The sequence below is a fragment of the Entelurus aequoreus genome, linkage group LG09, assembly GCF_033978785.1.
Source record: "Entelurus aequoreus isolate RoL-2023_Sb linkage group LG09, RoL_Eaeq_v1.1, whole genome shotgun sequence".
Classification (NCBI taxonomy): Eukaryota; Metazoa; Chordata; class Actinopteri; order Syngnathiformes; family Syngnathidae; genus Entelurus; species Entelurus aequoreus.
This window is the reverse complement of record NC_084739.1, coordinates 72,377,111-72,391,960: the sequence shown is the minus strand read 5'-3', so window position 1 is coordinate 72,391,960 and position 14,850 is coordinate 72,377,111. Positions and strand designations below refer to the sequence as shown.

At 33.3% G+C, this 14,850-nt stretch overlaps 1 protein-coding gene across 1 annotated transcript in view; it reads right to left on the bottom strand.

The window, feature by feature from the left end:
- Positions 1 to 14,850, bottom strand: part of cdh11 (cadherin 11, type 2, OB-cadherin (osteoblast)) — a 242,862-nt gene that overhangs the window by 22,199 nt on the left and 205,813 nt on the right. The window contains exons 8-9 of the mRNA XM_062059301.1: positions 11,033 to 11,220; positions 2,385 to 2,498 (exon numbers count right to left, since the gene is read on the bottom strand). Of these exons, the coding sequence (XP_061915285.1) occupies positions 2,385 to 2,498; positions 11,033 to 11,220 (302 nt within the window). The remainder of the gene's footprint in view (positions 1 to 2,384; positions 2,499 to 11,032; positions 11,221 to 14,850) is intronic.

Below are 14,850 nucleotides of genomic sequence, written 5' to 3'. Positions count from 1 at the left end.
AATGTTGGTTTTCACAGTGAATTACTGTGAATTATAAAACGCTGCCACTTATTTTTACGGTAAAATTTAAACAATTGAGCAGTAATTTTTACACCTTAAAATGTTACAGTTGTTTTTACACTGAAGTAATGTACATTAAAAAACACTACCACTTTTAGTCATACAGGATAATTTTAGTGGCAGTTTTCTTTACAGTGAAAAAAATAGAACTAACATTTTGGGGACTCAGCTGCCTTGTTTTTTTTTTTTTACCTTAAAATCTACCATTTTTGTTTTTACAATGAATTACTGTAAATTTTAAATGTAATTAAAGCTGAATTTAAATTGAAAAACGCTACCACTTTTATTTTTACAGTAAAATTCAAATGAATGAGCTGACAGTTTTTTACTGTAAAAAATACGCATGTCAGTGTTTTTTTTGTTTTTTTTACAGTTATTTTACTTTGAATGGTAAAACTTATTTTTACGGTAAAAAACATAGCGACTGAGCTGCTTTGTTTTGTTTAGTTTTTTTACAGTTATTTACTGTAAATGGTAAATAGTGCCACTTTATTTTTTACAGTAAAACCGTAGTGACTGAGCTGCCACTTTTTTACTGTAAAATTGACATGTGTCAGTGTATTATTTTACAGTTATTTACTGTAAATGGTAAATCAGTGTCACTTTTATTTTTACGGTAAAAATCGCAGCGAAGGAGCTGCCATTTTTTTACTGTAAAATTTACGTATGTCAGTGCTTTGTTTTTGTTTGTTTTTTACAGTTATTTACTGTAAATGGTAAAACAGTGCCACTTTATTTTTTTACAGTAAAACCGTAGTGACTGAGCTGCCATTTTTTTACTGTAAAATTTCCGTATGTCAGTGTATTATTTTACAGTTATTTACTGTAAATGGTAAATCAGTGTCACATGTATTTTTACAGTAAAGATTGCAGCTAAGGAGCTGCCATTTTTTTACTGTAAAATTTGCATATGTTAGTGCTTTGTTTTGTTTTGTTTTTTTTACAGTTATTTACTGTAACTGGTAAAACAGTGCCACTTTATTTTAACCATACATTTCTGGCGACTAAGCTGCCAATTTTCTACTGTAATATTTTACCGGGATTTTTTTACAGTTATTTACTGTAAATTGAAAAACACTACCAATTGTGTTTTTACAGTAAAATCATAATGACTGAGCTGCCATGTTTTTACTGTAAAATTGACATATGTCAGTGTATTATATTACAGTTATTTACTGTAAATGGTAAATCAGTGCCACTTTTATTTTTACGGTAAAAATCGCAGCGACGGAGCTACCATTTTTTTACTGTAAATTTTACATATATAAGTGCTTTGTTTTGGGTTTTGTTTTTACAGTTTTTAACTGTAAATGGTAAATCAGTGACACCTTTATTTAAACCGTCAATTTCTGGCGACTAAGCTGCCAATTTTCTACTGTAATATTTTACCGTGATTTTTTACAGTTATTCACTGTAAATTGAAAAAAACTACCAATTGTATTTTTACAGTAAAATCATAATGACTGAGCTGCCGTGTTTTTACTGTAAAATGTATGTATGTCAGTGTTTTTTTTTTTACAGTTATTTATTGTAAATTGAAAAATCCTGCCACTTTTATTTTTACAGTAAAATCGTAATGACTGAGCTGCCATTTTTTAACTGTAAAATTTACTGATGTCAGTGGGTTGTTGTTTTTTTACAGTTATTTTCTGTGAATGTTAAACAGTGCCACTTTTATTCTTACAGTAAAAATAGTAAAGACTGACCTACCATTTTTTTACTGTAAAATTTACGTATGTCAATGTGTTTATAACAGTTATTTACTGTAAATGGTAAAGCAATGCCACTTATTTTTACAGTAAAATTGTAGCGACTGAGCTGCCAGTTTTCTCGTGCAATATTTTACAGTGATTTTTTTTTAACAGTTTTTTTTACTGTATATTGAAAAATCTTACCAATTTTATTTTTACAGTAAAATTGTAACGACTGAGCTGCATTTTTTTAACTGTAAAATGTACTGATGTTAGCGTTTTTTGTTTTTTTTTACAGTTATTTTCTGTCAATGTTAAACAGTGCCACTTTTGTTTTTACGGTAAAAATCGTAAAGACTGAGCTACAATTTTTTTTACTGTAAAATGTACGTATGTCAATGTGTTTTTTTTAACAGTTGTTTACTGTAAATGGTAAAGGAGTGCTACTTATTTTTACAGTAAAATCGTAGCGACTGAGATGCCAGTTTTCTCCTGTAATATTTTACCGTTTTTTTTTACTGTAAATTGAAAAATACTACCACGTTTATTTTTACAGTGAAAGCAATCTGGTAGTTTTTGAACTTGAAAGTTCCAGTTGCATTTGTTACAGGAAGTATGCCATGTCCCACACACCTTGATGGTGGCCACGTCCTTGTAGGGGCCCCAGGCCAGGTACTGGGGGTCCACGTGCAGGTTGAAGGCCTCCACTCTCAGCGAGTACGACCTCTTGGTCTCAAAGTCCACGCGCTGCAGAGAGAAGACCCAATCAAAACGTACAATAAAAGACCAAACAGGTGAAATGTAACGAGATAAAGATGCAATGGATAAATAAAATAAAATATTAATAATAATTAAATAAAAAGTAATATTTTAACTAAATTTAATGATGAATATTTTTTAGTATAAGTTTCTTAACTAAACTGTTAAACACTTAAGTCATATTTTTTGCGCTTAACAAACTGACTTCATTTCCAGACTTCTTCTGTTTGTTTGATTCTGTCATTACTGCCACAAGTGGTGGGAAAGTGTATTACAACATGGTTGTGTAACCTTTTTTTACATCGGGGATTAATTTTCCACAACAGAGGAGCCTGGACCCCACTTAAGTATTTCCACTGAATTTGTAATCTTCCTCTTGATTTTAATCGTATTCAATATTTACAGTGATAAAATACATTTACAAATTATAAATAGATTAATTAAATTAATATGAAAATAATGAATAAAAAATGAGTATTTGTCTATATATTTTTCTTAATTAAACTGTTAAACTCTTTAGTCGTAATTTTTGCGCTTAAGAATCTTCTCTATGACTTTAGCTCCAGACTTCTTCTGTTTGTTTGATATTGTAATTACTGCCACAAGTGGTGGGAAAGTGTATTACAACAGGGTTTTCTAACTTTTTTTTACATCGGGGCCCTAATTTTCCACAACAGAGGAGCCTGGACCCCACTTAAGTATTTCCACTGAATTAGTAATCTTACTCTTCATTTTAATCTTATTCAATATTTACAGTGATAAAATACATTTCAAAAATATAAATAGATTCCTTAAATAAATATAAAAATAATGAAATAAAAATGAATATTTTTCTATATATTTTTTTAAATTAAACTGTTAAACACTTTAGTCATAATTTTTGCGCTTAAGAAACTTCTCTATGACTTTAGCTCCGGACTTCTTCTGTTTGTTGGATATTGTCATTACTGCCACAAGTGGTGGGAAAGTGTATTACAACAGGGTTTTCTAACATTTTTTACATCGGGGCCCAAATTTTCCACTACAGAGGAGCTTGGACTCCACTTAAGTATTTCCACTGAATTAGTAATCTTACTCTTCATTTTAATCTTATTCAATATTTACAGTGATAAAATACATTTAAAAAATATAAATAGATTCCATAAATAAATATGAAAATAATGAAATAAAAATGAACATTTTTCTATATATTTTTCTTAATTAAACTGTTAAACACTTCAGTCATAATTTTTGCGCTTAAGAAACTTCCCTATGACTTTAGCTCCAGACTTCTTCTGTTTGTTGGCTATTGTCATTACTGCCACAAGTGGTGGGAAAGTGTATTACAACAGGGTTTTCTAACCTTTTTTTACATCGGGCCCACTCAAGTATTTCCACTGAATTAGTAATCTTAGTCTTCATTTTAATCATAGTCAATATTTACAGAGCTAAAGTACATTTTAAAAAATATAAATAGATTAATTGAATAAAAAACAATAATAATGAAATAAAAATGAATATTTTAACACAATGTAATAATTAATATTTTTCAGTATATGTTTCTTAACTAAACTGTTAAACACTTAAGTCATAATTTTTGCGCTTAACAAACTTCTCTATGACTTAATCTCCAAACTTCTTCTGTTTGTTGGACATTGCCATTACTGCCACAAGTGGTGGGAAAGTGTATTACAAGAGGGTTTTCTACCCTTTCTTACATCAACAGAGGAGCCTGGACCCCACTTAAGTATTTCCACTGAATTAGTCATCTTAATAATAACAGTGCTAAAATACATAAAAAAATATATAAATAGATTATTTAAATAAATATAAAAATAGTGAAATAAAAATGAATATTTTTCAATATATGTTTGTTAACTAAACTGTTAGACACTTTAGTCGTCATTTTTGCGCCTAAAAAATTTCTTTATGGCTTTAGCTCCGGACTTCTTCTGTTTGTTTGCTATTGTCATTACTGCCACAAGTGGTGGGAAAGTGTATTACAACAGAGTACAGCATCTGAAAAACTGTTTGTTTGTTTTTTACCGGCCCAACAATAGGAACGCGGGTCAAGCCAACATCAAACCAAAGGTAACCAAGTCCAACTACAAAGGTGACGCTTCTGTCTTAAATGTCTTTTCAGCGTCACGGCGCTCGACTTTGACGCGACGCCACCGCGCCGCCATCAAAGCTGCCTAACGAGTGGCGAGCTAAGGTGTAGCATGTGACCTCCTTCTTTCCTCACGCGTTACTCATCCACACCTTGGCAACAATATTCACTGAAAGGTGCACGCACGCACACACACACACACACACACGCACACGCACACACACACACACACACACACACACACACACACACACGGCTCCTTAATATTCTGCAAAGTGCTTTGGTCATGACACAGTTGAAAGAGAATGGTTGATTAAAGCTCATGCTGCTGTGAGAAGGAGAATAGAGATTAGCGAAGGCTTCTCCCGATGCTGATTTCAAAGAGTGTACAGGTGTGTTAATATACTGCGTGTGTGTGTGTGTGTGTGTGTGTGTGAGGATGTGTTGTGCTGCCTCTAGTGGCCAACAGGTGATGATTTCCCCCGAGAGGCATCAAGACTCAATAATCACGCTCGCACATCCAAATCAGGACACTGTAATCAGATTGAGTTCAACACAAGTGGGTTTCATGGTGTCTCTCACACACACACACACACACACACACACACACACACACACACACACACACACACACACACACACACACACACACACACACGCAGGCACGCGCGTGTCAAACCAGCCTTAGGCTCTGATGCTATTATTACAAAAGTTACCAGGAGTCGTGATGAAGGTTTTTTGTGTGATTGTTCCTGTCGTTAGTCAGTACAACACACACACACACACACACACACACACACACACACACACACACACACACACACACACACACACACACACACACACACACACACACACACACACACACACACACACACAATGTAGCTAAGCTTATCTCGTTAGATTTTTTTTTTTGGACCCAACTTGTGATGCAGAGTGTGTGTAGCAACACTACCCGGACAACAGTCATTCGACACAAACATTCATGCATTCATTCATTCATTCGTGAGTATCACTAATATGTGGTCAATATTCAGGTCACGATATGTAGATGGAGAATTGTTGGTGGTTTTTGGACGGTTATTGATTAGAGCTTCTTCGCTGACTTTTGCTAACGTTTATTTACGATTTAGAATGCTTGAAAAAACAAACGTGTTCTTGATAGGGACTGTGAATGATAGTAGGTTACTGCGATGGGGCATGAATCCATCCATTCATTCGTTCATCCATTCATTTAATCATGCAATAATCCGTTCATTCATTCATCCATTCATTTATCCATTCATCTGTTCATGTATTCATTCATCCATCATTTGTCCGTCCGTTCATTAATTAATTCATTAGTTAATCCATCTATATGTTCATTCATCCATTCATTCATCAGTTCATTAAATAAGTATCTAAATAATTCATTCATCCATTCATTCATTCATCCATCCATCCATCCATTCATATAATCATGCAATAATCCGTTCATTCATTCATCCGTTCATTTATCCATTCATCCGTTCATTTATTCATTCATCCATCATATATCCGTCCGTTAATTAAATAATGAATTAATTAATCCATCCATCTGTTCATTCATCCATTCATTCATCAGTTCATTAAATAAGTAATTAATTCATTAATGCATCCATTCATTCATCCAGCCATTCATTAATTAATTCATCCTTTAATTAATTCATTCGTTTATTATTTGTTCATTCACCCATTCATTCATTCATCCATGCATTCATTCATCTATCATTCATTCATTCATTTATTCATCCATCGATTCATTAGTTCATTAATTAATTCATCTGATCCGTTCAGTAATTTATTTAATCATTAAATCATCTGTTCATCATTCATTCATTCATTCATTCATTCATTCATTCATTCATTCATTCGTCAGTCCACCCCAGGGCAGCTGTGGCTCCAAATGTAGCTTACCACCACCAGGTGTGAATGAAAGATGGGTTCCCACTTCTCTGTGAGCGCTTTGAGTATCTAATAATAGAAAAGCGCGATGTAAAATCTAATACATTATTATTATTTATTATTCATTCATTCATTCATTCATCTATTCATTCATTAATTAATTAATCCATCTCTTCATTTGTTCATTGATTCAGCCATCCATTCAGCTGTTCATTAATTCATGTATAAATTCATCCGTTCTTTACTTCATTCATTAATTTATTCATCCATTCATCCGTTCCTTATTTCACTTATTTCTCTGTGAGCGCTTTGAGTATCTAATAATAGAAATGCGTGATATCAAATCTAATCCATTATTATTATTATTATTTCATCCATCATCCGGCCATTCATTAATTTATTCATTCATCCCTGCGTTCAATAATTAATTCATTCATCAATCCGTTCATTAGATAATTCATTCATCCGTTCCTTCATTCATTCATTCATTCATTCATCTCTTCATTCGTTCATTGATTCAGCCATCCATTCAGCTGTTCATTAATTCATGTATACATTCATCCATTCATACATTCATCCGTTCTTTACTTCATTCATCAATGTATTCATCCATTCATCCGTTCCTTATTTCATCCATCATCCATCCATTCATTAATTTATTCATTCATCCCTCCATTCGATAATTAATTAATTATTTAATCCGTTCATTAATTAATTCATTCATCCGTTCCTTATTTCATCCATCCATCCATCATCCATCCATCCATCCATCCATTCATTAATTTATTCAATTATCCCTCTGTTCAATAATTCCTTCATTCATTCATCCATCCATCCATTCATCCGTTCATTCATTCATTCATTCATTCATTCATTCATTCATTCATTCATTCATTCATTCATTCATTCATCCATCTCTTCATTTGTTCATTGATTCAGCCATCCATTCAGCTGTTCATTAATTCATGTATAAATTCATCCGTTCTTTACTTCATTCATTAATTTATTCATCCATTCATCCGTTCCTTATTTCACTTATTTCTCTGTGAGCGCTTTGAGTATCTAATAATAGAAATGCGAGATATCAAATCTAATCCATTATTATTATTATTATTTCATCCATCATCCAGCCATTCATTAATTTATTCATTCATCCCTGCGTTCAATAATTAATTCATTCATCAATCCGTTCATTAGATAATTCATTCATCCGTTCCTTCATTCATTCATTCATTCATTCATTCATCTCTTCATTCGTTCATTGATTCAGCCATTCATTCATTCAGCTGTTCATTAATTCATGTATACATTCATCCATTCATACATTCATCCGTTCTTTACTTCATTCATCAATGTATTCATCCATTCATCCGTTCCTTATTTCATCCATCATCCATCCATTCATTAATTTATTCATTCATCCCTCCATTCGATAATTAATTAATTATTTAATCCGTTCATTAATTAATTCATTCATCCGTTCCTTATTTCATCCATCCATCCATCATCCATCCATCCATCCATCCATCCATCCATCCATCCATTCATTAATTTATTCAATTATCCCTCTGTTCAATAATTCCTTCATTCATTCATCCATCCATCCATTCATTCGTTCATTCATTCATTCATTCATTAATCCATCTCTTCATTTGTTCATTGATTCAGCCATCCATTCAGCTGTTCATTAATTCATGTATAAATTCATCCGTTCTTTACTTCATTCATTAATTTATTCATCCATTCATCCGTTCCTTATTTCACTTATTTCTCTGTGAGCGCTTTGAGTATCTAATAATAGAAATGCGTGATATCAAATCTAATCCATTATTATTATTATTATTATTTCATCCATCATCCAGCCATTCATTAATTTATTCATTCATCCCTGCGTTCAATAATTAATTCATTCATCAATCCGTTCATTAGATAATTCATTCATCCGTTCCTTCATTCATTCATTCATTCATTCATCTCTTCATTCGTTCATTGATTCAGCCATTCATTCAGCTGTTCATTAATTCATGTATACATTCATCCATTCATACATTCATCCGTTCTTTACTTCATTCATCAATGTATTCATCCATTCATCCGTTCCTTATTTCATCCATCATCCATCCATTCATTAATTTATTCATTCATCCCTCCATTCGATAATTAATTAATTATTTAATCTGTTCATTAATTAATTAATTCATCCGTTCCTTATTTCATCCATCCATCCATCCATCCATTCATTAATTTATTCAATTATCCCTCTGTTCAATAATTCCTTCATTCATCCATCCATCCATTCGTCCGTTCATTCATTCATTCATTCATTCATTCATTCATTCATTCATCCAGACCTGGCTGCAGAAAAACATTTAAGAGGGGCATTACATTTTTTCAGGGGGGGCCGCCTGCCGAAAATGGATTACCGCCGCGTGAGCGCGCACGCCTGTTAAAGCTGCACTGCTGGGTCTTCGTGTGTCCACAACTGATTACTTCGTGTGAGACAAACACTTATATTTGTGCTTATTGTAAGCATATATGTGTGTATATATGTATATTTATTTTCTTTAAAAGCTACACCCAATATTAACTCTTATTTGTTCATGTACATCATTAATATTAATTCATATATACATTACTACAACACCCTTAGGAGGTCACAGATGACATATATATATATATATATATATATATATATATATATATATATATATATATATATATATATATATATATATATATATATATATATATATATATATATATATATATATATATATATATATATACACATTTTAAGTGAGCTGCAGGCTGAAGATGGTCACACTGTGGACAACTTTATAGAAAAGTGACGCCACATGGTATGAACTGACTGAAATGTCAAGAAGAGAAGGTGAAACAAGTACAATTGGTGTCGTAAGAACTTAATGTTCTTCATCCTTGTGAGGACCAACATGTCCTTGCATGTTTTTATCCTCCATTATTTTTAAATCTGTGCACTCGTTTCCCTCACCAGGTCCTGCCGACCGGAACCCTCAAACCTCCGGTCGCTGCTCGAGGACAGGAAAAGTAATAACTAGTAATACATCAAATACTACATTAAGTTTTGATAATGTTATGTACAAATATTTAAAAATATATATTAAAACCACAAAAACCACATGATAATGCTATAATAATTTGTATTAATAAAAACAAAAATCATTATATAAAAAATTAATAATGTAATACAATTATAATAATTATATGATTTATATTTAATTATAACAATGATAATAATTTATAATTGTATAATTTATCATTTTTTGCACCCGGCAGTTTGGCCAACGGCCATAAAGCAAATAGTTGTCATTAAAACACATGCAAAGACACTGAAATGGTGTGTTATTGTTTGCAGTATAGCACCATCTTTTGGACGAGTTTGCTCACTGCAGGCGCCCGTTGGGTAAACAAACGGCTCCAGCGTTTTCTTCCGTGAAGCGCTTTCAAGTGCCGTTCCGTCCTCCGGCCGTCCATAGCGGTTCTACTCGTGCGGATTCTTCATTCATCACGCCAAGCAACGTTTGCACGTTTTACAATGTAACTAAAACTATTCTTACTCACTAAACCGTCCCGTGTGTGATGTCTGTAGGAGTGTTTCCATGCACTTTTGTACGTGCTATCGTAATGAAGTGAAGCGTCGATGATCAGACCTGCCTTCACGAGCCTGCACAACCTGCCATCCCGCGCCAGAACGTAACCTTCTGTTGATGTCCCGTAAGCGATCGTCGTGCTTTACGCAATCTTGCTCTCTCTCTCTGTGTGTTTCTTCCCCGTCATTTTTCATAGTCTCGTGTCCTCTCTGTCGATCCTACTGCAGACCTCGGTTCCCGCGTTGACGTTGCTGTGTGTCTCGTCATTCCTTGCCCCCGCACCTGTTTTCCCTTGGATCTGGACCCCCCTCGCATGGACACGGACTCTCTCTCGCCCTGGATCTTTCACCTGTCGGTCGCACGGACTTCCTAGATCAGCCTCGCCCTCTTGGACTTCCGAGTTTGGAACAACGCCTTCCGGTAACACTCAACAGATAACTGCTCTTACACCATACACACTCTTGGATTTTGTCACACTCCATTTCCACTTGTTTAATATTATTATTGTTTGATTAGTATATATACAAACATATATTGTTTATATATGTAATAAATCATAGAGCCCCCCTTGTGTCTGTACCGTCAACTCCTTCCTGCATACATAACAGTTTCAGTTTCATAAACTCACCAAAATGTCAGTCCGTTTAGCTGATTGGAGAGCTAGCTTGCGCATCTAGTGGGTCCATGACGACGACGTCCATTTTGTTTGATCAGCCGTTTTACTGCCATGTAACAGGCACCGTAATATTTACAAAATATTTCTGCGTAAATAACTGATTTCACAACATATATATCTGCGCCTTATAGTCAGGTGCGGCTGATATATGGAAACTATTTATATTAGTGGGTGTGGCTTATACACCGCTGACATTTTGCTTTACCTTCTTCAGCTTGATGACGGCCTCCCTGGTCTCGGAGTCGGTGGTCAGGTCGAACATTCCCAGGCCGTCGCCGTCCGTCAGGCGGTAGTTGACCATCCCGTTGTCTCCCATGTCGGGGTCCTTGGCCTTGAGGCGGCCCACCTCCTCCCCCTCCACCTTGTCCTCGGACACGGCCATGGAGTACACGCCTGCCAGGGAGGACGGCAGCACAGGAGGTGAGTAGACGGACGGACTTTAGCGGGAGATTAGAGTCTATACCGTCCCTCTGCCTCAAGGTTGCTCTCGTCCCCTATGGAGGACGTGTGTGTGTGTGTGTGTGTGTGTGTGTGTGTGTGTGTGTGTGTTCTTGTATTTCTATCCTTCTTGAGACATCAACAAGGAAAAGTACCTTCCTTATGAGGAGATTTTTCAAATTGACTCTGTGTCGGTTTTAAAAGTGCTCCCCCTCTGGTCAACGTATGAAATAACAAGTGTGTGTAAAAATTCGAAGTGCTCCCCCTCTGGCCAACATATGTAATAACAAGTGTGTGTAATAAATTGAAAATGTGTCCCCTTTGGCCAAAATGTATTAAAAAAAAAATGAATAAAATATTTATATAGAGACATACTGTAATAACTTGAAGTAAATAATGAAACAAAACAAAACTCTTTAAAAAAAAAATAATAATAATAATAATAATTAACTAAAAGCAGTCTTTTTTCTCACAATGTGTCGACTTTTTTCGTATAAAATTGGGAACAATTTCTCATATTCTTTCTGTTTCTGCAATACTTTCTCGTAAAATTATTACTTTTTCAAGTAAAATTATTACTTTTTAATGCAAAATGGTGACTTTTGTCGTATAACATTTTATCACAATATTGCCCAATTTTTTTGTTGTTCTTGTAAAATAGTGACATTTTTTGAGTAAAATTGTGACTTTTGTCGTAATTTTGCCAAGTAAAATTCCGATTATTATTATAATATTGCCAACATTTTTAAGTTTTCTTCTAAAATTGTGACTCTTTTCATAAAATTGCCAAAATTTGGAGCTTTTCTTCTAAAATTTCGACTGTTACTGAGTAAAATTCCAACTTTCTGTTAAAATATCGCACAAATGTTCAGTTTTTCTTGTAACATTTTGACTTGCGTTGACGACTTTTCAAAGTTTTTCTCGTGAAATTGTGACCTTTTTCTTGTGAAATTCCCCCCAAAAATTTCACAACAAGCTTTTTTTATATTTGCATAGAATGTATATATTATTAATGTTGTAAATACACTTCTTTATATATCTAGAAAGGGTGGTCCTAAAAAGGGAGGCATTTGTCAGAGGTCTCAAGAAGGTATGAAATACAGGAATGTGTGTGTGTGTGTGTGTGTGTGTGTGTGTGTGTGTGTGTGTGTGTGTGTGTGTGTGTGTTCTTGTATTTCTATCATTCTTGAGACAACAAGGAAAAGTACCTTCCATATGAGGAGATTTTTCAAATTGACTCTGTGTCGGTTTTAAAAGTGCTCCCCCTCTTGTCAACGTATGAAATAACAAGTGTGTGTAAAAATTCGAAGTGCTCCCCCTCTGGCCAACATATGTAATAACAAGTGTGTGTAATAAATTGAAAATGTGTCCCCTTTGGCCAAAATGTATTAAAAAAAAAAGAATAAAATATTTATATAGAGACATACTGTAATAACTTGAAGTAAATAATGAAACAAAACAAAACTCTTTAAAAAAAAAAAATTAATAATAATAATAATAATTAACTAAAAGCAGTCTTTTTTCTCACAATGTGTCGACTTTTTTCGTATAAAATTGGGGACAATTTCTCATATTCTTTCTGTTTCTGCAATACTTTCTCGTAAAATTATTACTTTTTCATGTAAAATTATTACTTTTTAATGCAAAATGGTGACTTTTGTCGTATAACATTTTATCACAATATTGCCCAATTTTTTTGTTGTTCTTGTAAAATAGTGACATTTTTTGAGTAAAATTGTGACTTTTGTCGTAATTTTGCCAAGTAAAATTCCGATTATTATTATAATATTGCCAACATTTTTAAGTTTTCTTATAAAATTGTGACTCTTTTCATAAAATTGCCAAAATTTGGAGCTTTTCTTCTAAAATTTCGACTGTTACTGAGTACAATTCCAACTTTCTATTAAAATATCGCACAAATGTTCCGTTTTTCTTGTAACATTTTGACTTGCGTTGACGACTTTTCAAAGTTTTTCTCGTGAAATTGTGACCTTTTTCTTGTGAAATTCCCCCCCAAAATTTCACAACAAGCTTTTTTATATTTGCATAGAATGTATATATTATTAATGTTGTAAATACACTTCTTTATATATCTACAAAAAGGGTGGTCTTAAAAAGGGAGGCATTTTTCAGAGGTCTCAAGAAGGTATGAAATACAAGAATGTGTGTGTGTGTGTGTGTGTGTGTGTGTGTGTGTGTGTGTGTTCTTGTATTTCTATCCTTCTTGAGACACCAACAAGGAAAAGTACCTTCCATATGAGGAGATTTTTCAAATTGACTCTGTGTCGGTTTTAAAAGTGCTCCCCCTCTTGTCAACGTATGAAATAACAAGTGTGTGTAAAAATTCGAAGTGCTCCCCCTCTGGCCAACATATGTAATAACAAGTGTGTGTAATAAATTGAAAATGTGTCCCCTTTGGGCAAAATGTATTTAAAAAAAATGAATAAAATATTTATATAGAGACATACTGTAATAACTTGAAGTAAATAATGAAACAAAACAAAACTCTTAAAAAAATAAATAATAATAATAATAATAATTAACTAAAAGCAGTCTTTTTTCTCACAATGTGTCGACTTTTTTCGTATAAAATTGGGAACAATTTCTCATATTCTTTCTGTTTCTGCAATACTTTCTCGTAAAATTATTACTTTTTCATGTAAAATTATTACTTTTTAATGCAAAATGGTGACTTTTGTCGTATAACATTTTATCACAATATTGCCCAATTTTTTTGTTGTTCTTGTAAAATAGTGACATTTTTTGAGTAAAATTGTGACTTTTGTCGTAATTTTGCCAAGTAAAATTCCGATTATTATTATAATATTGCCAACATTTTTAAGTTTTCTTCTAAAATTGTGACTCTTTTCATAAAATTGCCAAAATTTGGAGCTTTTCTTCTAAAATTTCGACTGTTACTGAGTACAATTCCAACTTTCTATTAAAATATCGCACAAATGTTCCGTTTTTCTTGTAACATTTTGACTTGCGTTGACGACTTTTCAAAGTTTTTCTCGTGAAATTGTGACCTTTTTCTTGTGAAATTCCCCCCAAAAATTTCACAACAAGCTTTTTTATATTTGCATTGAATGTATATATTATTAATGTTGTAAATACACTTCTTTATATATCTAGAAAGGGTGGTCCTAAAAAGGGAGGCATTTTTCAGAGGTCTCAAGAAGGTATGAAATACAAGAATGTGTGTGTGTGTGTGTGTGTGTGTGTGTGTGTGTGTGTGTGTGTTCTTGTATTTCTATCCTTCTTGAGACATCAACAAGGAAAAGTACCTTCCATATGAGGAGATTTTTCAAATTGACTCTGTGTCGGTTTTAAAAGTGCTCCCCCTCTTGTCAACGTATGAAATAACAAGTGTGTGTAAAAATTCGAAGTGCTCCCCCTCTGGCCAACATATGTAATAACAAGTGTGTGTAACACATTGAAAATGTGTCCCCTTTGGCCAAAATGTATTAAAAAAAAATGAATAAAATATTTATATAGAGACATACTGTAATAACGAAGTAAATAATGAAACAAAACAAAACTCTTAAAAAAAAAAAATAATAATAATAATAATAATTAACTAAA